The sequence below is a fragment of the Heptranchias perlo genome, chromosome 44, assembly GCF_035084215.1.
Source record: "Heptranchias perlo isolate sHepPer1 chromosome 44, sHepPer1.hap1, whole genome shotgun sequence".
NCBI classification, from domain to species: Eukaryota; Metazoa; Chordata; class Chondrichthyes; order Hexanchiformes; family Hexanchidae; genus Heptranchias; species Heptranchias perlo.
Window position 1 is genome coordinate 5,691,184 of NC_090368.1, and position 24,332 is coordinate 5,715,515.

Genomic DNA, 24,332 nt, shown 5'->3' on the forward strand with positions numbered 1-24,332 from the left:
AGATCACTTGAAGAAACAGTTGTTGCTTTGGTCCTGCTCATCTTCGCGTGAAAGGGGGAGGGAGACAGCTTCGCTGGGGCACAGTTCCGCAGGCACTAAGTGGCCATTCTTCCTGCGTGAGCCTAGACAGCAGGATATTCAACCAGGGAGGTGTTACTAGTCCGATTTGCAGCACGGAGTCACTGGAGAACGATCAGGAACTCTGGCCAATCCATTTGACGTGTGCCTCTCGTGCTCTTTTAAAACATTTTTCAGGTAAGGCTGCCAAGGCCACATTTAATGCCCACCCCTACTTGGTGCTGGACCACCAGGTTTTGTTTTTAGCGAGTGGCCTTGTTTTTAAACTGAGTGGTTAGGGTACGGGGCAGCAGAATTTTGGATGAGCTGAAGTTTACGGAGGACGGCCAGGAGAGCACTGGAATAGACGAGTCTAGAGGTAACAAAGGGACGGATGAGGGTTTCAGCAGCCTATGAGCTGAGGCCGAGACAGAGAGGGGCGATGTTACGGAGGTGGAAATAGGCGGCCTTTGTGTAGGAGGGGCTTTGGCTTAACGTCTCATCCGAAAGACGGCACCTCCGACAATGCAGCACTCCCTCAGTACCGGCATTCAAGTGTCAGGCTAGATTTTGTGCTCGAGTCTCTGGAGTGGGGCTCGAACCCACGACCTTCTGACTCCGAGGCCAGAGTGCTACCCGCTGAGCCACGAGGGCAATGCTGGAAACCATTCTTCGAAAACGCACAACAAGGGCACACAATCAAACCACTCCCAAATGGATTTTCGTTCCTCTTTATTAATGTGACAAAAAGATTAACAATGTATTAATCTGAATAAATAAAAAGTAAAATAAAAACATGTACAGGAAAATGAAGAGACACAATCCAGAAAGTTGTAAGAAAATTTTTTTTTAAAAAAATCAGTAACCTTCCTACAATAGCGATGTCCAAACCAGTGCACCATCATGGACAATTTTAGCAACCCCTCCCTCCCCTCCTAAAAAGAATATTTCAGACACCCCCCTCACTCTGCCTTGCGAAGTGTACGCTCCAAGACTTGTTTTTTAAAAAAATATATAAATTAAAAAGGGAGGCGGCTTGTTTATGAGGGGGGGGTGGGACCCCATTTACACTGTCTCTGTGTTGTCAGAGGGGCTAATCCTGCAAACATGGTCCGCCTTCACAAGAGGTTTACGCGGGGGTGCTCTGACCGATACAACCGGGAGGTTGTGCCCAACGATCTGGCTGCAGGAGACCCGACCGTCTGGCCAGCCCGACACGCTGCCCCCTGTTGCCGACCTCCCCACTTAAGCCCTCATCCCCTCACCCCCCAATACAAACATCAAGCTGCAAACTCGGCTTTCGACACTTAACGGCACGCGAGCAGGTGGGTTCAATTCACCCGCGCGCACCGATTCCCACTCATGCACTGCAAGTTCGTGTGTACGAACCTGTCCCGCAGTACAAACAGGGGGGAGGGTGGGATTTGGCAGCAAGTGAATCACCAGGGCTAAAAGGGTTAAATTACTAGGCCAGGTTACAGACTAGGCTTGTATTCCCTCAAGTACAGACAATTAAGGGGTGATCTAATTAAGATGATTAAAGGATTCGACAGGGGTCGATAAGGGAGAAACTATTTCCTCTGGTGGGGGGAGTCCGGAACAAGGGGGCAGAACCTTAAAATTAGTGCCAGGCCATTCAGGGGTGATGTCAGGAAGCACTTCTTCACACAAAGGGGAGTGGGAATCTGGAACTCTCTCCCCCCAAAAAGCTGTTGAGGCTGGGGGTCAATTGAAAATTTCAAAACTAAGACATTTTTGTTAGGCAAGGGTATTAAGGGTTATGGAACCAAGGCGGGGATATGGAGTTAGGTAGGTCACAGATCAACTATGATCTATCCAACGGAATGGCGGAACAGGCTGGAGGGGCTGAATGGCCTACACCTGCTCCTACGTCACATTTCCCACAAATACATCCAATGGAAACAGTCCCGGAATATATAAAACGGGATCATCAGACAGCGAGTTCAATTTCACAACTTGCCCTGGTGGGATTTGAACCGGTACCACTACACTACTGTGATCAGTTACAGGAAGGTTATCAATCAGAGAGTGGAAAGATGATTCCAGATATTGGGAGTCTACGTTACAAGGAAGGGTTAAGGAGTCAGGCTGATGCTCTTTGGCAACAGGGAGACTTTTGAGGTGATGCTGCTAATGTTGTCACGATTGGAGGGGGGAGGGGGGGGGATAAAAAGAGGAGGGAGGAGGGTGGAATCAGCCAGACTAACTCCACCACAAGGAGTGGTTGAGGCGAATAGCACAGACGCACTTAAAGGAGAGCTAGATAAGCACATGAGGGAGAAAGGAACAGAAAGAAATGCTGATATAGGGTGAGATGAAGAGGGGTGGGAGGAGGTTCGTGTGCAGCATAAACGCCAGCACAGACCGGTTGGGCCGAATGGCCTGTTTCTGTGCTGTAGTCCGGATGTAACAAAGCATTCCAACACTAAGGGGACACAAGCTAAAAAATAAACAAGGTGGGGGGGGGGGGGGGGGGGGTTAGGAGTGAGCTCTTTCAGCTGTGTTGTGGAATAGATTGCCTCGAAGGACAGCAACGTGGGCGATGTGGACGGGCTCAAAAGGCAGAGAGTCGGGAGTTGAACAAAGAGGGCAAGTGCGCTGGGCCGGACAATCCCGCCAACAAGTCTTTAAGTAGCCTCACAGGACGCCCAATCCAGCTTCGCCTATGGGTTATGAACGCCTGTCCTGAATTACAGCCGTGCTTCATCCAACCGGCTGGCATTCAGGGTTCTCGAAACACAGCTGTTTGTTGACTCGAGGTGTGCAGCGATACAAGGGCCGCAGCAGGCCAGCTGTCTCGTTTAACCGTGCATTGGGGGTGCAGATTTCACCACGTGGGAAGTGGAATGGGTTGATTTTCCCGCAGGAAAGAGAGACGTGCGCACAATAGTTCCTTCCCTGCTGCTGCGATCCCTCACTGCATCACATTACATAGAACTACACAGAGTCTACAGCACAGAAACAGGCCATTCGGCCCAAGAGGTCCACACAAGCCTCCTCCTCCCACCCTCAGCATATCCTTCTATTCCTTTCTCCCTCGTGTGCTTAACCTAGATGCATAGGTTACCACAGGGCCCTCCAGTACTGTGTAAAAAGCAGGAATTCTTCATATACAAGTCTACACCGGGAGGAGCTGACGGCTATTTGACTGTGGGGGGGGGCAATAAAGCCGAGCCCAATCCTGTTCTCAGCCCACACACCTAGCCGGGGGGGGGTCGACGGACAGGGATCGGGAGCAGGGAGCTGGGCTGATTTCAACCCTCCTCTGCATTAAAACTATATATATATATATTTTTATATATAAAAAAAATATTTAAAATGTCCCCCTTCTCCTCCCCGTTCCCCCCCCCCCCCCCAATTCATTTGATATATTTACAAAGTGCCCAGAAGGGGAAAGGTGTGAAATACAATGATTTTTTTTATATATATATATAGAAAAAGGACCAGCGTGATTATTCCTGGGCTATTCACAAGTTCAGTACAGATCTATGTTACAAATTAAAACATCAGAAAAATACACATACGCACCAGACGGGTTTAAAACTCCGCCAGACTCCAATGTACGAAAACTCTCGAGGCTGGTGTACGAGTGAATGTGCCACGTACGCAGAATTAAAAAAAATATTTATAAAGACCCGTCACACGGAAGGTTTTTTTTAAAAAAATAAAACCGGTGCCCGGTTCGCTCAATGGCTTTGAAATCCTACAGTCCTGCGAGAAGGACAGAATTCAGGGACTCGTTTCACAAGCTCAGACCCCCTTTATTCTGTTGCTTTTTAAAATATATATATATATAGATATATCCCACGGCTGCAACCCCCCACCCCGCCCCTCGTCTTGACGGCGGAGCCCGGGCTGTTCGACTACAAGGGGCGTCGCCGCAAAGCCCCTCCGCGTTCCAGCAGGACAGGAGAAGCGCCCTGGACTGATACTTCCCCCCTCGTCTTGTCAAAAGGGGGCAAGTAGGGACGCCGCAGCCGACTGCCAGCTGTGGCGTCCCTGCTGCCACCCGACTCGAGGTCGTCTACGTTGGCACAGGCCAAGGGGCCGAGCCGGGAGAGGGGGGGGGGGGTGGGTTGAGGGGGAGCATCCTAATCTGCGCGGTTCGATGCCACGCCAGACGTTTCCAGCGGGTCAGCTGGAGATTTTAGTATTTTCTGAAGAGCTTTCAATCACTTACTTTTTGGTTTGAGCACGGGGACAGCGGGGCAGGTGTTGGCACTTCTTGCTTCAGTTAGAAAAATTAAGTGCAGCGAGCTCAGATGCCCGCGTCCCGAGAATGCATCGCTGGCGAGGCCGGCATTTATTGCCCATCCCCTAGTTGCCCCTTCAGAAGGTGGTGGTGAGCTGCCTTCTTGAAGGTTCTCCCACAGTGCTGTTAGGAAGGGAGTTCCAGGATTTTGACCCAGCGACGAGGAAGGAATGGCCGATATATTTCCAAGTCGGGATGGGGTGTGTGACTTGGGGGGGGGGGGGTGGGAGAACTGGGAGGTTCCCATGCACCTGCTGCCCTTGTCCTTCCGGGTGGGGGAGGTCGCGGGTTCGGGAGGTGCTGTCGAGGAAGCCTTGGCGGGCTGCGGGAGATGGTACACGGTGGTGGAGGGAGAAGGATATGCTGCACCGTGCCCCACAAAAGGGAGCTCCTGATCTCTGGGGAGCAACCGATCTCTGGGCCAGGGGGCGGGAGGGGAGGGAAGGGAAGGGAAGGGAAGGGAAGGACGCTGAGGGGGCACATCGATGCAAGCCTTCCTCACGGGCATCGCTGCTGCCAGGCACTCTGGAGCGAGGAGTAGACTTACCGTTCTGGGGCACAGCAAGAGACCAGAGCGCTCAGCGAACGACAAATCGAGTGGAAGCACTCGATTGTTCCACCCGCTCAGTCCCAGATTGTCCACAGGCGGCATTACGGAGGTGACCTGCTTTCCCTGAACATTGTACACTGGAGACCCATTGGAAAGGCTCCTGACTTCCCTGTGCTTCAAGTGGAAAGAAGGTCAAAGCAGACTGCCTGCAGCAGTGGAGTGTCAAGCAAACCCGCACGGTACGCTCCCAACTCTAACTGTGCCCTCGAGGTGGGCGCGGAGCGAATGCCAACCAACGCTAGGTGAGGGAAATCTGCCCAACCGTACACCAGTTACGGCGTCAGTTAAAAGGTTTCTCCAGGCTACGAAACAAAACGGCCGGCCGGGGACCCCAAGGAACGGCAGTTCGACAGCAAAATAAAAGTTACTCCATCTTCTACTTTCCTTCCTTCCCTCCCTCAGCACACAGACGGGGTGGTGGGAGGATGGGGGCGAACGTACCCCAAGAAACTTTTCAACGCAGAGTTACAAATGAAAAGCGGGGGGGGGGCGGAAAAAAGAGACAGACGTGCCTGCTGACAAGTTTCCCTTCTGGTGCGTCGGGGTCACTCAGAGAACGGAGGGAACATGGGCAGTTCAGAGAACTCATCACTGTTGTAGGTGGTGCCCTGGTCTTCATATATGGACAGCATATCCTGAAGGGTTAAGCAAAAAAACAACACACACAGTTTATTGCTGCACCAGAATCCTGCTACGTTAAAATATACACCCCTCTCCTCTTTGAATTAGGAGCAGGAGGAGGCCATTCAGCCCCTGGATTACGTGCTCAAGTCTCTGGAGCGGGGACTCGAACCCACGACCTTCTGACTCCAAGGCGAGCGTGCTGCCCGCTGAGCCGCGGCCGACACCAAACGAACGTTACAGGTTGGTCTCCCACTTCGAAAACTTTCCATTCAAGACAGTTTGTTTCTTATTTGTTCCCGAGGTGTGGGTGATGCGCTGAGGTGATGTCGGGCCTCCTCATAGAATCATACAGCACAGAGGGAGGCCATTCGGCCCATCGGGCCTGTACCGGCTCTTTGAAAGAGCTCTCCAATTAGTCCCACTCCCCCCCCCCCCTGCTCTTTCCCCGTAGCCCCTGCAAATTTTTTCCCTTTCAAGTATTTATCCAATTCCCTTTTGAAAGTTATTATTGAATCTGCTTCCACCGCCCTTTCAGGCAGCGAATTCCAGATCAGAACAACTCGCTGCGTAAAAAAACATTCTCATCTCCCCCTCTGGTTCTTTTGCCAATAATCTTAAATTTGCGTCCTCTGGTTACCGACCCTCCTGCCACTGGAAACGGTTTCTCCTTATTTACTCTCTCAAAACCCCTCATAAGGAGTTTTGTGTTCAATTCTGGGCACCACACTTTAGGAAGGATGTCAAGGCCTTGGAGAGGGTGCAGAAAAGATTTACGGGAATGGTACCAGGGATATGAGACTTCAGTTATGTGGAGAGACTGGAGAAGCTGGGATTGTTCTCCTTGGAGCAGAGAAGGGAGATTTAATCGAGGTGTTCAAAATCATGAAGGGTTTTGATAGAGTAAATAAGGAGAAACTATTTCCAGTGGCAGGAGGGTCGGTAACCAGAAGACACAGATTTAAGATAATCGGCAAAAGAACCGGGGGGGTGGGGGGGGGGGGGGCGGGGCGGGGAGATGAGGAGAATAATTTTTTTTTTTACGCAGCGAGTTATGATCTGGAATGCGCTGCCTGAAAGGGCGGTGGAAGCAGATTCAATAGTAACTTTCAAAAGGGAATTGGATAAATACTTGAAGGGGAAAAATTGACAGGGCTACGGGAAAAGAGCAGGGGGGAGTGGGACTAATTGGATAGCTCGTTCAAAGAGCCGGCACAGGCACGATGGGCTGAATAGCCTCCTTCTGTGCTGTATCACGCCAATTTTGAACAGCTCGATCAAATCTCCTCTTAACCGTCTCTGCTCTAAGGAGAACCATCCTGTAATACTAAGGGGTACTGGACTAATGGCAGTTTGGCTCCTTACCGGAAACACCTCGGGCTGGCTCTGCTGTTGGTGGGAGTGCTGTTCGCTGGACGTCTGCGCGTGTCCCTGCCACTGCGGCCACACGGACGCTCCCTCTGCAGGTCGACTCGGGAACTGCGCACTCGTCTGTCCGGTCTCAGCTTACAAAAAAACATATTCCATTACTCCATTAAAGAAAGAAGTTTGCCTACTCTACATCTAGCATTTGCCACAGCTGCCTCCTTGTTTCCTAAACGCAGCTTTTGAAGTTACACATTTCGCAGCACTGACACCGCTCGCCTTGATGGGAACCAAAAAGAAAAGAACGTGCATTTATATAGTGCATTTCACGACCTCAGGACGTCCCAAAGCGTTTTACAGCCAATGAAGTACTTTTGAAGTGTAGTCACTGTTGTAATGTAATGTAATGTAATGTAAATTCGGCAGCAAATTTGCGCACAGGAAGATCCCGCTAACAGCAATAAGATAATCTGTTTTTTTAGTGATGTTGGGTGAGGGATAAATATCGGCCCAGGACACCGGGGAGAACTCCCCTGCTCTTCGAAATAGCGGCCGTGGGATCTTTTACGTCCACCTGAGAGGGGCAGACGGGGCCTCGGTTTAACGTCTCTTCCGAAAGACGGCACCTCCGGCAGTGCAGCACTCCCTCAGTACTGGCACTGGGAGTGTCGGCCTGGATTATGGGCTCACATCCTGGAGTGGGACTCGGACTCGCAAACTTTGGATCCAGAGGGGAGAATGCTACCAACTGAGCCAAGCTGACACTTGAATCAAAGTTTATCACCCTGTCTCCTACTCTAACTCAACACTGTGGAACATATCACACCCTATCCAGCCTCCTGCAATTTACAGCTTTTAAGACTCCAAGTGTCACTTAACCACTCCTTCATCTCTCTCCCAATTCTCTTCTGGCTTAGACTCTTCAGTAAGAGAGAGAAAAAAAAAAGCTAAAAGGTTCTGAGCCCTGCCGAAAGGCAGATCGCACAACGCAACGAGTGCGGAGAAAATAAATAACTTTTATCCAACATTTTCTGCCCTCAGCTCCCAATTCATAGAGCTACGTCGAGTCTACAGCACAGAAACAGGCCAGTCGGCCTAACAGGTCTATGCCGGCATTTATGCTCCACACAAGCCTCCTCCCACCCCCTCTTCGTCTCACCCTATCAGCATATCCTTCTATTCCTTTCTCCCTTGTGCACTTCATAGATTACCACAGGCCCTCCAGTACTTTGTCCAAGTGAGAATTCTTCATATGCAGACCTGCACCGGGAGGACCTGACGGCTATTCGACCCGGGGGGGCATTGAAGCCGAGCCCAATCCTGTTCTCAATCCGCACGCCTCACACACTTTCTAGCAGGGGGTCGATGGACAGCGATCGGGCGCTGGGCTGATTTCAACCCTCCTCCGTAGCCGGACAATAAAAAGGAGAAACAATCAGAGCAAAGGCGAGGTGGTTACCTACCGAAAGCAGCGGAGCGGTTGGCAAGGGTCGGGTAGGCGGCGCCTCCAGCCGAGGAATTGGCTACAGGACTGGCGAGGGGGCTGAAGGAATTGGCGCTGGCCGTGAATTGGTGGCTCCCTCCCAACGCAAACGGAGGCGACTGCGTCTTCGCTCCCTGGGCTGCCACTTGCTGGAAGAATAAAAAAAAAAGGGAGAAGGCGATGGAAAAGCCGGCCGGGATCTCTGGTGTCACTCACCGAGCGGCGCTCCTACGACGAGAAGCCTTCCACCAGCTCTCCAGGCAGATTTCTTCACATCTCCAACGTGGCTGACTCCCGAGGCGAAGGCTCGAAACCGGCCTCTAAATAGCCCGCGTCGTCCCTTAGGGGCACCGGCAGCGAACTGAAGCAAACACCCTACCCCACCCATGATAGCCACTGAAGCCAAATTCAGAATTTGTTGCGTTGCTCCTGCCCCTTTCGGGATCACATTCCGCAATTCCCACAAAGCCCGAGGCAAATTTACACTGTTCTTTGTAACCCTGCTACATCGACTCAACATACTGCTCCGGGTTATTTTATATCGGTACATTGTATTTGTTACTTGCGGGTAAGCCATGTCTGAGAAAGGAACTCAATGTGTTGAAACTAATTCAGAAGGCAAATGGAATGTTGCCTTTTATCCCGAGGGGGTGGGAATACAAAAGTTACGCCACAGTTATATAAAGCTCTGGTCAGACCCCATCTGGAGCTACTGCGTTCAGTTCTGGGCACTGCACCTTTTTTTTATTATTCGTTCATGGGATGCGGGCGTCGCTGGCGAGGCCGGCATTTATTGCCCATCCCTGATTGCCCTTGAGAAGGTGGTGGTGAGCCGCCTTCTTGAACCGCCGCAGTCCGTGTGGTGAAGGTTCTCCCACAGTGCTGTTAGGAAGGGAGTTCCAGGATTTTGACCCAGCGACGATGGAGGAACGGCCGATATATTTCCAAGTCGGGATGGGGTGTGACTTGGAGGGGAACGTGCAGGTGGTGTTGTTCCCATGTACCTGCTGCTCTTGTCCTTCTAGGTGGTAGAGGTCGTGGGTTTGGGAGGTGCTCAGGAAGGATATATTGGCCTTGGAGGGGATGCAGTGCAGATTCACCAGATAAGGGTTAAAATATGAGGACAGGTTGCACAGACTAGGCTTGTATTCCCTCGAGTATAGAAGATTAAGGGGTGATCTAATCGAGGTGTTTAAGATGACTGAAGAATTTGATAGTTTCTTTCTTTCTGCCCTATTTCCTCTGGCGGGGGGAGTCCAGAACAAGGGACTTGAAGGGAAAATACTGACAGGGCTACGGGGGAAAGAACAGGGAAATGGGACGAATTGGATAGCTCATTCAAAAAGCCAGCACAGGCACGATGGGCCGAATGGCCTCCTCCTGTGCTATACCTACTATGATAAGGGGGCGTAACCTTAAAATTAGAGTTAGGCCGTTCAGGGGTGATGTCGGGAAGAACTTCTTCACACAAAGGGGAGTGGGAATCTGGAACTCTCTCCCCCAAAAAGCTGTTGAGGCTGGGGGTCAATTGGAAATGTCAAGACTGAGATTGATAGATTTTTGTTGGGTATTAAGGGTGACGGAACCAAGGCGGGGAGATGGAGTCAAGATACAGATCGGCTATGATCTAACTGAATAGCGGAAAAGGCTCGAGGGGCTGAATGGCCTGCTCCTGTTCCTATGTTAACACAGACCCCACCCAGTGCTTTGCCCACCAATCCACTACTTCCTGATTGACCCTGACGTCTCTGCTGCTCTCCTCCACCTCGCTGGTGTCCTGCACTATGGGGCTAGCTTTAAACCGAAGACCCACACCACGTTTCAGTCCTATAGGTACCCCCCCCCCCCCAACCCCACTGCCACCGTCCCCATTTCAGCAACTGATTGCTTTCGAGGGGAGGTGGAGAAAAAGCTGAAGGTTTAAGGGGAATAAAATGTATCGAGAGGCGTAAACCGCTGAGTTGGGGGTGGAGGGGGTGGGGGGGGGTGAGAGAGAGACCTGTGCTGGGAATGGGGGCCGGTTTCCACTCCAGGCGCTTCCAGAAACCTGACCGGTGGCCGACTGGCGAGAGATCTGAGCGAGGATCTGTCCTGCCGACGCTGGCTGCTGGTCAATGCTCGCAGGGGGGACCATCGTCGCGCTGTCACGGGGGAGGAAGGAGCAGAGAAGGAATCAGAAACCTCTTATCGCAATACAAGACACTACAACACAACACCGCGTCAGCAGATTACTAAGCGGGCGTAGAAGTAAAAACAACTGGTTCGCTCGTTTCCTTTAGTGGGGGGGAGGGGGCCCTGCTGTCTTCATCCGGTCTGCGTCTACGTGGTGGACTCGGAAGTGGCCGAGCGAGTCACTCGGTCGTACCAAGCCGCTACAGCACTGTGGGAGCACCTTCGCCCCACGGAGCTGCAGCGGTTCAAGAAGGCTGCCCACCACCACCACCGAGGGGCAACGAGGGACGGGCAATGAATGCTGGCCTTGCCAGCGATGCCCACGGTCCCAGAAGGAAGATGATGATGGGGAGCGTTACAGGACTACGGCGTGACTGATGGTTATTGCATTTCAGTGGGTGAGAGTGCAGTGTGTTGTGGTGTGGTAATAAACCAGACCTTAATGCCCCCAGTTTCAATCGCTAGCCTGCGCGGAGGTGCCCAGGGCAGCAATAGAAGTGGTGTAATACTTGAAAAGGGGACATTTGCAGGGCTATGGGGAAAGAGCCGGGGAGTGAGGCTAATTGGATAGCTCTTTCAAAAAGAGCCGGCACAGGCACGATGGGCCGAACGGCCTCCTTCTGTGCTGTCTGATTCTACGATAATTGTACTCGGTGCTCCTGTGTCTTTGGGAGGGCGGATTCCTGCTCCTGAACGCTGTCCAGTGACCCCTGCGGGACAGCGCCGGTGTCGAGCGAGGACGGGGTCAGGGTTCGGCTGATTTGCTGACCATGAAAAGAAAGGGGCCGGGTGGGGGGAGCAGGCCAGGACTGGATAGCGGAGAAGGGAAGATGGCTGATTAAAACCGATCAACATCCAGTTCGCTGGTGTTTTTTGCGACAGCTGCACCCCCCCTCCGCGCCTCTACAGGAAGATGTTACTGTCTACCTCGTGCAACGCGCCGCAACCTTGGCACAAGAGCTAGCCGTAGAAGGCGACGGTACCTGAAGTTCTGTGCCGGGCGTGCTGATGGGAAGGAGCTCCCCTGCTGGTACATCTGCTGGCTCCCGGCGCCCGAGGTCGCTGGAATCACCTTACTCTGGTCAGCTGTGCGACAGAATTAAACACCACTTGCGTTTATACGGTGCCGTACGACATCGCTGAAATACTTGGTGAGTTACTTATTACAAGCAGACAAGAAACAACTAGCTTGCATTTTTATAGCGCCTTTCACAACCTTTGCAGCCAATGAAGCACTTGTTTGAAGTGTAGTCACTGTTGTAATGTAGGAAACGCGGCAGCCAATTTGCGCACAGCAAGATCCCACAAACAGCAATGTGACAAATAGCCAGATAACCTGTTGAGGGATAAATATTGGCCCCAGGACACCGGGGAGAACTCCCTCCTGCTCTTCTTCCAATAGCGGCCGTGGGATCTTTTACGTCCACCAGAGAGGGGCAGACGGGGCCCTTGGTTTAACGTCTCATCCGAAAGGCGGCACCTCCGACAGTGCGGCACTCCCTCAGTACTGGCGCTGGGAGTGTCGGCCTAGAATTTGTGCCAAAGTCTCTGGAGTGGGGACTTGGACACACAACCTTCTGACCCAGAGGCAAGAGTGCGACCCACAGAGCCCCGGCTAACAACAGAGAGTGATGGACATGTGGAATAAAAGGGGCTGCAACGTCTTGGCTCAGGATGTTATCATTTCACAAAGGGAAAAAAAAGCCTATTGAAACAGTTCACTTGCCTGTGGCAATGCCGGAGTAGATTTCAGTGTACCGTGGGTCAGTCTCCCGACTGTACAGGGGGTCGGTTTTGTTGATGGGTTTTGCATGTTCTGATGGTGCAGCTTGAATGGCGACCTAAAGCATCAGTGGGCACAGAGAGAGTAGGATTAATCCCACCAGATTTCTGCATAAATTCCAATACTAAGGTACCTTTAATGGTCATTTTTTACTTGTCTGCAATCTTCCCAGGTCTGTACAATGAGAGGGGGGGGGGGGGGGGGGAGGGACAACAAGCTGTCAGGCCTCCATCAAAGCCAGCCCTTGGCGCCTGCTCAGAAACTGGTGCAGGAATTCAGGGGGGATCCCCGCGCTCCGAATCAAGAGAGAAGGGGTGATAGGAAACAGATAATCGGGCATGGTTCCTTACTGGGCGTTAGCTGAGGGCAGGATCGCCCCCCACCCCGTGCGGTCAAGCAGACCACCGACAGTCCCACTCCAAACTTACAGACGCAGAGTGGCCATGTGGACCAGGTACAGTGGAGGACAGCATCCCTAGGACTGCATTCCACCCCAGCAAGAGTCAGCACCTTCAGAGAAGTGGGAGATTTTGAACAAAAAGCAAGTGGCCTGAGGTGACCGAGTAAGAATTATTGAGGGTGGAGGGGGCGAGGTGGTGGTTGTAGAGAAACACACGTTAAAATTTATATTTCTATTATCTACTGGTTTACCTGTCGGTGCTCATAAGTAAGTTCTTCCTGTCCAGTGATAGCAGGAGTCTGCTGCAGATGCCTATGGGAACAAGTTGAACAGCATGGGTTAGTTACAGCAGAAAGCTCCCTCTACACTGTCCCGTCAAACACTCCCAGGGCAGGTACAGGGTTAGATACAGAGTAAAGCTCCCTCTACACTGTCCCATCAAACACTCCCAGGGCAGGTACAGGGTTAGATACAGAGTAAAGCTCCCTCTACACTGTCCCATCAAACACTCCCAGGGCAGGTACAGGGTTAGATACAGAGTAAAGCTCCCTCTACACTGTCCCGTCAAACACTCCCAGGGCAGGTACAGGGTTGGATACAGAGTAAAGCTCCCTCGACACTGTCCCATCAAACACTCCCAGGGCAGGTACAGGGTTGGATACAGAGTAAAGCTCCCTCTACACTGTCCCATCAAACACTCCCAGGGCAGGTACAGGGTTAGATACAGAGTAAAGCTCCCTCTACACTGTCCCGTCAAACACTCCCAGGGCAGGTACAGGGTTAGATACAGAGTAAAGCTCCCTCTACACTGTCCCGTCAAACACTCCCAGGGCAGGTACAGGGTTAGATACAGAGTAAAGCTCCCTCTACACTGTCCCGTCAAACACTCCCAGGGCAGGTACAGGGTTAGATACAGAGTAAAGCTCACTCTACACTGTCCCATCAAACACTCCCAGGGCAGGTACAGGGTTAGATACAGAGTAAAGCTCCCTCTACACTGTCCCATCAAACACTCCCAGGGCAGGTACAGGGTTAGATACAGAGTAAAGCTCACTCTACACTGTCCCATCAAACACTCCCAGGGCAGGTACAGGGTTAGATACAGAGTAAAGCTCCCTCTACACTGTCCCATCAAACACTCCCAGGGCAGGTACAGGGTTAGATACAGAGTAAAGCTCCCTCGACACTGTCCCGTCAAACACCCCCAGGGCAGGTACAGGGTTAGATACAGAGTAAAGCTCCCTCCACTCAAATAACTTCAGCCTAAATCCTCCACATTGTTGTGACGTTATTCCATTTTCTGTGTGAAATGTCATGATACTGACTGACCTGCTGTGTATTTCCAGGTTTTACAGTTTTTAAAATATAAAAACGAGGACAGATCGTCTGACTTTAAAATAGCAACTGAATTACATCTGCGCATCTCGGTCTAATTATCCCCCGCCCTCTAACCCCATGACATCTGAAGATGATACTCAGGTCTTCAGTCCCCGTGTGCAAGTTCCAAATAGAAACAAAAAAAGTTCTTTACAGATTGATCGCTGTGGTACTGAGCAGGAAGGACTCCAGTCTGTTCTGAGTTAGCTAATCTCAGTTGGGTAGCAGGAGAGAGTGTTACCATTGGCCTTGATAGGATAATCCTTATCCTTTTAATAAGAAGACTCATGAAAACTAGAGACATTAATATATCTGACAATTAACTTGATTTATCATTGTTTCAAAACATTCTTCTAGAAACTCATGCGTAAAGAGCTCCCCGGGAATCTCCTGGTTTATTTATTTGGCTGATCACGGTACCTCTCCTTGGGTGATCAAACAGATTGCTGAACACATACAACTACATACACATCCAAATCCTGCTCAATAACCTGTTCCATTGTCTAAAGTTTCATCGTTCTCCGATGTTACCTCGGTGTCATTGAGATCGATAGGAACAGGAGGAGGCCATTCAGCCCCTCAAGCCTATTCCGCCGTTCAATTAGATCATGGCTGATCTGTATCTTAACTCCATTTACCCGCCTTGGTTCCGTACCCCTTAATACACTTGGCTAACAAAAATCTATCCATCTCAGTTTTGAAATTTTCACTCGACCTCAACAGCTTTTTGAGGGAGAGAGTTCCAGATTCCCACTCCCCCTTTGTGTGAGGAAGTGCTTCCTGACATCACCCCTGAACGGCCTGGCTCTAATTTTAAGGTTCTGCCCCCTTGTTCTGGACTCCCCCCACCAGAGGAAATAGTTTCTCTCTATCGACCCTAGCAAATCCTTCAATCATCTTAAACACCTCGATTAGATCACCCCTTAATCTTCTACACTCGAGGGCATACGAGATTAGTTTATATGTCCTCATAATTTTACCCTTTTAGCCCGGTATCATTCTGGTGAATCTGCGCTGCACCCCCTCCAAGGCCGATATATCCTTCCTGAGGTGCGGTGCCCAGAACTGAACCCAGTATCTCCAGATGGGGTGTTAACTGTAATATAACTTTCTCCCCTTTCTATTCCAGCTCCCTTGAGATGGAGGCCAACATCCCATTAGCCTTTTTAATTATTTTTTGTACCTGATAAGAGATTTTGGACAAGGATTTGCGAGCACACAGTTCAAACCGATTCTGATCGACTCCTGGTTTAACCATAATTGTTGACATTGTAAAAGCATATCTGTAGTCTTACAGGCCATGGTACCCGTCAGCAGTATAGGGAAGAATAAGATCAGCCAGGGTTCCTGACTGCTACTCAGTGACCCCCCCCCCCCACCGTCCTGGAAAGTGCACGCATGGACAACAGAGGAAAAAAGGATCAGTCTCGACTGCGCTAAGACTCCCCCCAACACTTTGGCTCGTACATGAAGAGGAGGTACTCGGACACAGTAACGGGGAGGTGATTAACCCCCGTGAAGCCACAGGCCAGCAAATAATCGGGAGAGAGAGGGAGGAAAAAGTCTCCATTTAAAATTTTTTTTTTTAAAAACACATTCACATGGCTCGGCTTAAAGGTTAAAGGGCAGGCTGGGGATACGTACTTGACGTTCGTGTTGGTGCAGATGATGTACTCGATGTCATCGGAATACGGGTTCTGGAAAGTGAAACTGCTCGTCCTTATCACCACCCACTCCCGGTTCTTTGTGTGGAATCGGAACATGATTGACAACACCTGCCCCTTCAATGTGATCACCTGCAGTTGAAGAGGAACACGCAAGGGGAGAAACGTGCGTCAGCAACACCCAGAGATCGAAGGTGATCAAACTCTCCTGTCTGGGGTGGGTCTTCCCAGCAAGTACTGACACACTCCTGGGGGGCACCCCCTGCAAATACTGATACACTCCTGGGGAACACGTCCTGCAAATATTGACACACTCCTGGGGGGGCACCCCCTGCAAATACTGATACACTCCTGGGGAACACGTCCTGCAAATATTGATACACTCCCTGGGACCACACCCTGGAAATATTGACACACTCCCTGGGACCACACCCTGGAAATATTGATACACTCCTGGGGAACACGTCCTGCAAATATTGACACACTCCTGGGGGACCACACCCTGGAAATATTGACACACTCCCTGGGACCACACCCTGGAAATACTGATACACTCCTGGGGAACACGTCCTGCAAATATTGACACACTCCTGGGGGACCACACCCTGGAAATATTGATACACTCCTGGGGGACCACACCCTGGAAATATTGACACACTCCCTGGGACCACACCCTGGAAATATTGACACACTCCCTGGGACCACACCCTGGAAATATTGACACACTCCCTGGGACCACACCCTGGAAATATTGATACACTCCTGGGGGACCACACCCTGGAAATATTGACACACTCCCTGGGACCACACCCTGGAAATATTGATACACTCCTGGGGGACCACACCCTGGAAATATTGACACACTCCTGGGGGACCACACCCTGGAAATACTGACACACTCCTGGGGGACCACACCCTGGAAATATTGACACACTCCTGGGGGACCACACCCTGGAAATATTGACACACTCCTGGGGGACCACACCCTGGAAATATTGACACACTCCTGGGGGACCACACCCTGGAAATACTGACACACTCCTGGGGGACCACACCCTGGAAATATTGACACACTCCTGGGGGACCACACCCTGGAAATATTGACACACTCCTGGGGGACCACACCCTGGAAATACTGACACACTCCTGGGGGACCACACCCTGGAAATATTGATACACTCCCTGGGACCTTTACCCAGCTACCAATAAGAAGAGTGCTGACATTGCCAAAATCGTGTTTTTCATATATATTATTATTAGTACCAACTGTACCAATCAGTTCAAGCCAATTAAATCACTTGCCAGAATGTGTGTCACTTATGCCACGATCGTGCAAGGACACATTGTTTAGCTCGATCTGTGAAACAAGAAATGTTACCTGCTGAAAACTGTCTCGCAGAAGGCCCTTATCCTCTGGGTGGGCAAACTCCACAATGTCTTTCCCCAACAACTCCTTCAAAAAAATAAGAGAGAGAAATGGAGGTTTGCTCATTAACTCCCGATATGTATTTCTGGACTGGTTAGAGGAAACAGTCGGACAAACTCAGCTAGGCAAGCTAGGGGGCCAACGGAAAAGCCGGGGGTCCTAACCCTGATCGCCAGCCCAGCGTCCCATGGGGATCAACGGACGAGGAGAGGATCGGGCTTGGCAGTGACGCCGCTCCCCACGGTCGAAGAGTCTGCCTCGTCGTGAGAAGTGGTCGCTGGGACGAAGTATGGGAGGGACATCACAACAGCGACTACACTGCAAAAAGTACTTCATTGACTGTGAAACTCTTCGGGACGTCCTGAGGTCGCGAAAGACGCTATATAAATGCAAGTTCTTTCTTTCTGCCTCGTGATGGGAAACTGGGATGAAGTACAGAAAGGCCACCAGCACGAGTGGAATCGTACCGTCAGCAGACAGTAGTAGTCGGGAGAGGACAGGGAGACGAGAGGTTAAGAAGCCCATCTAGAGGGCTGACTTACGCTGGGGCTCAGCTCCACAGGTGGCCGGCTCGCTCGCATCTTGCCCAAGTGACCCGAGTCACGGGATGCTGGCCGTGTTGAGGGGGCACCACAGCCAATCTCCGCCCAGGCTGCGGCAGGAGGCACCGAATAGCGATTTGGGGCAGGAGCCCTGCTCGGTTTTTCTCCCGCTCTCCGTTAAGGGTACTGAGGCCGAGAGTAGCCCCCGGCGCCCCCACCCCTGCAACCCCTTCCGCTGCCCCCAGAGGAGATCAGCCAGCTCGGCGTGGAACCTACCTGCGGCTGGTACCCGACGGTTCCCAGGCATCGGTGGTCGACGAACGTGAAGACGCCGTTGACGTTGTGTCTGGATAGGAATTCGATGGGCACGCTGTCGCCCTTCATGTCCACGCAGTTTGGCGAGCTGGTGACCTGACAGCGTGACGGGGAAAGAGAGGGCAAAATTAGGCGTGCCCGCGACCCTGCCCTGCCCACAGTGCTTACAAGTTACTCCACTGTTAGTCAGCTAAAAGCCCAAACATCTGCAATAGCGGAATCCACACAATAACAAAGTGTCAGCCCGTGGCTCAGTGGGCAGCTCTCTCGCCTCGGAGTGAGAAGGTCGTGGGTTCGAGCCCCCGCTCCAGAGACTTGAGCCCATGATCTAGGCCGACACTCCCGATGCCCAGTACTGAGGGAGCGCCGCACTGTCGGAGGTGCCGTCTTTCGGATGAGACGTTAAACCGAGGGGCCCCGTCTGCCCCTCTCAGCTGGACGCAAAAGATCCCACGGCCGCTATTGGAAGAAGAGCAGGGGGGAGTTCTCCCCGGTGTCCTAGGCCAATATTTACCCTCAACCAACAATAGATTATCTGGCCGTTTATCTCACTGCTGTTTGTGGGATCTCGCTGTGCGCAAATTGGCTGCTACGTTTCCTACATTACAACAGCAACTACACTTCAAAAAGTACTTCATTGGCTGTAAAGCACTTTGGGACGTCCTGAGGTCGTGAAAGGTACTATAAATGGAAGTCTTTCTTGCTCTCTGATAGTCAGGCCCATGTCCTTGCACACACCTTCACTTTTTCCCTGCTCCACTATCAATCCCAATCACAGGAACGCCGGAACAGGAGTAGGCCATTCGGCCCCTCGAGCCTGTTCCTTCAATCCTTCTGCCCTATGAAATGCTCTCCCAAAAACCATTATACTGGGCTTCCTCTCTCCTCTGCCTTCAAACTCCTTCCTTTTTGACCTTTCACCTTCCGTCCCTGCGAACTCCCCACCCCCGAAGTCCCTGCTTTAGATCTGTGGGAGCTTTTAAGGTCCGCGAGGAATACCAGAAACAGGCAGCCGAAGGGCGTTATCGCCAACGAAAGGTCCAACGGGAACTTTGACCTTACCTGTAGTCGTCCAATAGCTACCAGGCAAAACTTGTTTCCTTGCCCACTATCTGGTTCGTCGTCAGGTAAGGTCACACCTGGGTAAAAACGTTTTTATGTTACTACTTCAGCAGAAAATCCTTTCCAACTGTTTAATATCATTCTCAATATCTTTTTCCCGCTTGTAGTTCTCAAACTGGAACTGTGCTGTCTACACGCTCTTCCTCGCACTGTGTTCAAACCAAGTCTCATCAGGACCGTCCCCATGTCATTCTGTCCAAGGACCTCAAAACTAGGGAGCTGGGGTGGGGGACAGGGAGCCTTCACCTCCAGCCGTTCCCCAATCACCTGCTCCCTCACCTCCAGCCGTTCCCCAATCACCTGCTCCCTCACCTCCAGCCGTTCCCCAATCACCTGCTCCCTCACCTCCAGCCGTTCCCCAATCACCTGCTCCCTCACCTCCAGCCGTTCCCCAATCACCTGCTCCCTCACCTCCAGCCGTCCCCCAATCACCTGCTCCCTCACCTCCAGCCGTCCCCCAATCACCTGCTCCCTCACCTCCAGCCGTTCCCCAATCACCTGCTCCCTCACCTCCAGCCGTTCCCCAATCACCTGCTCCCTCACCTCCAGCCGTCCCCCAATCACCTGCTCCTTCACCTCCAGCCGTCCCCCAATCACCTGCTCCCTCACCTCCAGCCGTTCCCCAATCACCTGCTCCCTCACCTCCAGCCGTCCCCCAATCACCTGCTCCCTCACCTCCAGCCGTCCCCCAATCACCTGCTCCCTCACCTCCAGCCGTCCCCCAATCACCTGCTCCCTCACCTCCAGCCGTCCCCCAATCACCTGCTCCCTCACCTCCAGCCGTCCCCCAATCACCTGCTCCCTCACCTCCAGCCGTCCCCCAATCACCTGCTCCCTCACCTCCAGCCGTCCCCCAATCACCTGCTCCCTCACCTCCAGCCGTTCCCCAATCACCTGCTCCCTCACCTCCAGCCACTCCCCCATAACCTGCTCACTCACCTGCTGGCGGCCAGGCTTTTATGTACCCAGTGCAGTGCACCACCACAAACTGAGGCTCTCCTTCCTTTACTGGACCCAGTCCGTTTCTGAGAACAGAATGAAAAGAGGAACCGAGTGTGAGGAGACCAAGCAGTATAACAAAATGCACCACAAATCAGATACGGAACAGCACATCAAAGCTTGGGACAAGGAAGGCACATCAAAGCTTGGGTGTCCTATAACCTTGGGACACAGCTGTGATTTCCCCTATTCCCTCACTCTTGATGATCTGATGTTGCTGATCTGAGCCACATCACTGTGGAAAGAAGGGGCCTGTGCTATTCACATGTGCCTCATGACTACTGGTAACAGATGCTATGGGAAGAGAGGGTTGTGTTGGTGAAACAACAGAGACCAGTGTGCTATCCATCATCCATTCTTTGATTTGTTTAACGAAGGTTAACAAGGCCATTAAAAAATACTAAGCACTGGAGTTCATTTCCAAAGGAATAGAAATGAAAAGTAGAGAAGTTATGTTAAACTTGTACTGAACCTTGCTTAAACCACACTTGGAGTACTGGGCACAGTTCTAGTCTCCATATTATAAATAGGATATAGAGGCACTGGAGAAGGTGCAAATAGGATTTACTAGGATGATACCAGAACTGAGAGGTTATAACCATCAGGAAAGGCTGAACACACTGTGGCTTTTTTCTCTAGAAAAGAGAAGGCTGAGGGGTGACCTGATAGAGGCCTTTAAAATCATGTAGGGTTTTGATAGGGTAGACGTAGAAAAGACATTTTCACTTGTGGGGGGAGACCAGAACTAGGGGGCCATAAATGTAAGAGAGTCACTAATAAATCCAATCGGGAATTCAGGAGAAACTTCTTTACCCAGAGAGTGGTGAGAATGTGGAACTCACTCCCACAGGGATTAGTTGAGGCGAATAGCGTAGATACGTTTAAGGGGAAGCTGGATAAACACATGAGGGAGAAAGGGATAGAAGGATATGGTGATAGGGTGAGATGAAGTAGGGTGGGAGGAGACTCGTGTGGAGCATAAACACCAGCACGGACCAGTTGGGCCAAATGGCCTGTTTCTGGGCTGTAAGTTCTATGTAATTATTTAAGCCAGCAGCCTCGAATTACAGCCTGATCTGCTGGGTAATGATGGCTTAGCTAGTTGTATTGTCGTTTCACCTTTGGGATCCGGGTCTCAATCCAGCTCAAGTCTGACGGGAAGAAAGTTTCCTCGATCTGCTGGCTGAATGGGTCCTAAGCGAAAGGAGTTCTGGGCCGTCTCAACCCAGTTCCAAATTGACGTAACCCCCCTACCCGAATTGACACAGTAAGAAAGAAAACACACCGGGGAGAACTCCCCTCCTCTTCGTCAACAGTGCCTTGGGATCTTTTACAACCACCTGAGAGGGCAGACGGGGCCTCGGTTTGCATTTCTATAGCGCCTTCTACGACCTCAGGACGTCCCAAAGCGCTTTACGGCCAACGAAGCGTAGTGACGGTTGGAACTGCTTTAAGTAAACACAGCACGAGGTCACTCAGAGTTCAACTGTTTGGTCCCAAAGCTTTGCAGACTGCAATGTGCTCGTCAAGTTTTAGGCAGCAGCTCAGGAGCACACTGCATTTTAAAGAGTGCGCACTTTGCAAAAAGAGAATGGCAGCTTTTACAACTTAGGTTTACAGGAAAAAGGGCCTTTGTGACTCGATTCCACCCCTGAACCCAGCAAAGTAAAGGGACAGTCTGTCAGATGTGGTGCTGTGGGGAATACCTGTATCTGTTCCGAAGGAAGCTGAGTCTATTCATGGACACTGGATCCACAGTCGTGTTCCCGCACCTAAATTAATCAATTATTAAAAAAAAAGTTTAGAACACAGACGCTCTTTGGAATCGGAAAAAGGCATTAGGCCCCAAAAATCCCAGCTTTTCTGATAACTCAATCCCACCCGGCCAGGGCGTCCCCCCAATCCCACCCGGCCAGCGCGTCCCCCCCAGCCAGGGCGTCCCCCCCAGTCCCACCAGCGTATCCCCCCAATCCCACCCGGCCAGCCAGCGTGTCCCCCCAATCCCACCCGGCCAGGGCGTCCCCCCAATCCCACCCGGCCAGGGCGTCCCCCCAATCCCACCCGGCCAGGGCGTCCCCCCAATCCCACCCGGCCAGGGCGTCCCCCCCAATCCCACCCGGCCAGGGCGACCCCCCAATCCCACCCGGCCAGGGCGACCCCCCAATCCCACCCGGCCAGCGCGTCCCCCCAATCCCACCCGGCCAGCCAGCGTATCCCCTTAATCCCACCCAGCCAGCGTATCCCCTCAATCCCACCCAGCCAGTGTATCCCCTCAATCCCACCCAGCCAGCCAGCGTATCCCCTTAATCCCACCCAGCCAGCGTATCCCCTCAATCCCACCCAGCCAGCGTATCCCCTCAATCCCACCCAGCCAGCCAGCATATCGCCTCAATCTGTCCTCTCTCCAGAAATGCGGCCACAGGCATTCATGCAGTAGCTATTCGCCCACCGTCAGCTGCACTAGGAAACAAACCCGGGTGAACTCGCCTTGTCCCGACGGCAGCGGTATGAGTTGCCAACTCTGGTTGGCTGTATTCCTGGAAGTTCAATCACATGACCTCCCAACGCCAACCACCCCGTCCCCACACTCCCGCCATTGGTCACCCGACACATCCATCCTCACAGGGCACCAGTTGGAAAGGGAACAGACTCTGTTACCCGACTGGATGAACCTTGGCTGTCAGTCAAACCGCCTTTCTTTCCCCCATCTCCAATACTTTTATAACTTTAATAAACAAAAGTGTTCAAAGAAAATGAAAAAACAACAAATTTTTTTTAAAAGCCCCTATGATTTTGCTGGCAGCTGTGTCCTGGAAATTAATCTTTAATTCCTGGAGACTCCAGCGCAATCCTGGAGGGTTGGCAACCCTAGGCAGTGGAGAGGCCTACAGTTGTGACTCATCGTTACACTCCATCAGCAATTTGGTAGAGAACGGCACCAGGTCAGGGGTATGAAACGGGGGGAAGGGTATGCTACCAGGAGACCAGCACAACGCCAATATTCTCCTGGAATCCCGAAAACGTTGAAACGATATAGGGAATCCCATAGATATTCTGATCCAAATTCTCATTCCAACACCAGGACAGGTCATTGTCCTGAAGTGGGGAGTCTCGAACTAGGGGGCAGAGTCTCAGGATAAGGGGTCGGCCATTTAGGGCAGAGATGAGGAGGAATTTCTTCACTCAGAGGGTTGTGAATCTTTGGAATTCTCTACCCCAGAGGGCTGTGGATGCTCAGTCGTTGAGTATATTCAAGGCTGAGATCGATAGATTTTTGGACTCAAGGGGAATCAAGGGATATGGGGATCGGGCGGGAAAGTGGAGTTGAGGTCGAAGATCAGCCATGATCTTACTGAATGGCGGAGCAGGCTCGAGGGGCCGAATGGCCGACTCCTGCTCCTATTTCTTATGAAGTGCAAAGCTACAAATTACGGAGCGGAGTTTACTAAGATTTGGGATAGCTGCATCCCTCCCAACCTAAATGTATACTTCCTGGGTCATGCCAGCATTAATCCCAAAGCAGGGGGAGGAGGGAAGAAAGTGCTGGGGAGACTTCTCCTATGCTGGGAGGGCAGCAGAAATACAGGAATGTTTTTATAAACAGGATGGCTCAAGTCCGTAAATTTGTAATCACCTCACTCTGCAAATAAAAGATCTGCGAGAGCCCATGCACATCCTCATCGAGGACTGCTGTCCTTCCTTCTTCACGGTTCCCGTCTTCAAATCCAAAATTCGCCCTGCTCCAAAAGGGACAAGAATTAAAAGGAATATTATCAGCATCCGGGCTTGGCGTTCGAGTTCTGGCAAATGTTTGCAACTAACTTTTCACCTTTCCTCCCCGCTCCCCCCCCCCAACCCCCGAAAGTGCGGCCCTCCAGCACCGAGGGCAAGTGGCCAATCTCACGCCGGGCTATTCGACCGGGGGCGGCAGCAGAGTCGCACCCAGTCCTGTCCTTGGCCGGCAGCCGTTGCCAGTTAGGGCGTCACTGGGTAGCGACCAGGAGAGGGAACTCTCTAGCTGAAACGAAACAGAGCAAAGCGCGAGTCCAGGCCGGCACCAATTTGAAAGCAAGGGTAGACGTAGAGAAGATGGTCCCCACTAGTGGAGGAGTCCAAGATTAGG

General features: G+C 51.8%; 1 protein-coding gene across 1 annotated transcript in view; it reads right to left on the reverse strand.

Annotated features, from left to right (window-relative positions):
- Window positions 1–772: 772 nt before the first annotated feature.
- LOC137306661 (aryl hydrocarbon receptor nuclear translocator-like) overlaps window positions 773–24,332 on the reverse strand; it is a 36,734-nt gene continuing 13,174 nt past the window's right edge. The window contains exons 7-20 of the mRNA XM_067976007.1: window positions 23,844–23,946; window positions 21,916–21,981; window positions 20,150–20,235; window positions 19,151–19,227; window positions 18,050–18,184; window positions 17,184–17,258; window positions 15,786–15,937; window positions 13,016–13,076; window positions 12,308–12,422; window positions 11,565–11,667; window positions 10,409–10,550; window positions 8,390–8,558; window positions 6,927–7,066; window positions 773–5,575 (exon numbers count right to left, since the gene is read on the reverse strand). Coding sequence (XP_067832108.1) covers window positions 5,486–5,575; window positions 6,927–7,066; window positions 8,390–8,558; window positions 10,409–10,550; window positions 11,565–11,667; window positions 12,308–12,422; window positions 13,016–13,076; window positions 15,786–15,937; window positions 17,184–17,258; window positions 18,050–18,184; window positions 19,151–19,227; window positions 20,150–20,235; window positions 21,916–21,981; window positions 23,844–23,946 — 1,514 coding nt within the window. The 3' untranslated portion in view covers window positions 773–5,485. The remainder of the gene's footprint in view (window positions 5,576–6,926; window positions 7,067–8,389; window positions 8,559–10,408; window positions 10,551–11,564; window positions 11,668–12,307; window positions 12,423–13,015; window positions 13,077–15,785; window positions 15,938–17,183; window positions 17,259–18,049; window positions 18,185–19,150; window positions 19,228–20,149; window positions 20,236–21,915; window positions 21,982–23,843; window positions 23,947–24,332) is intronic.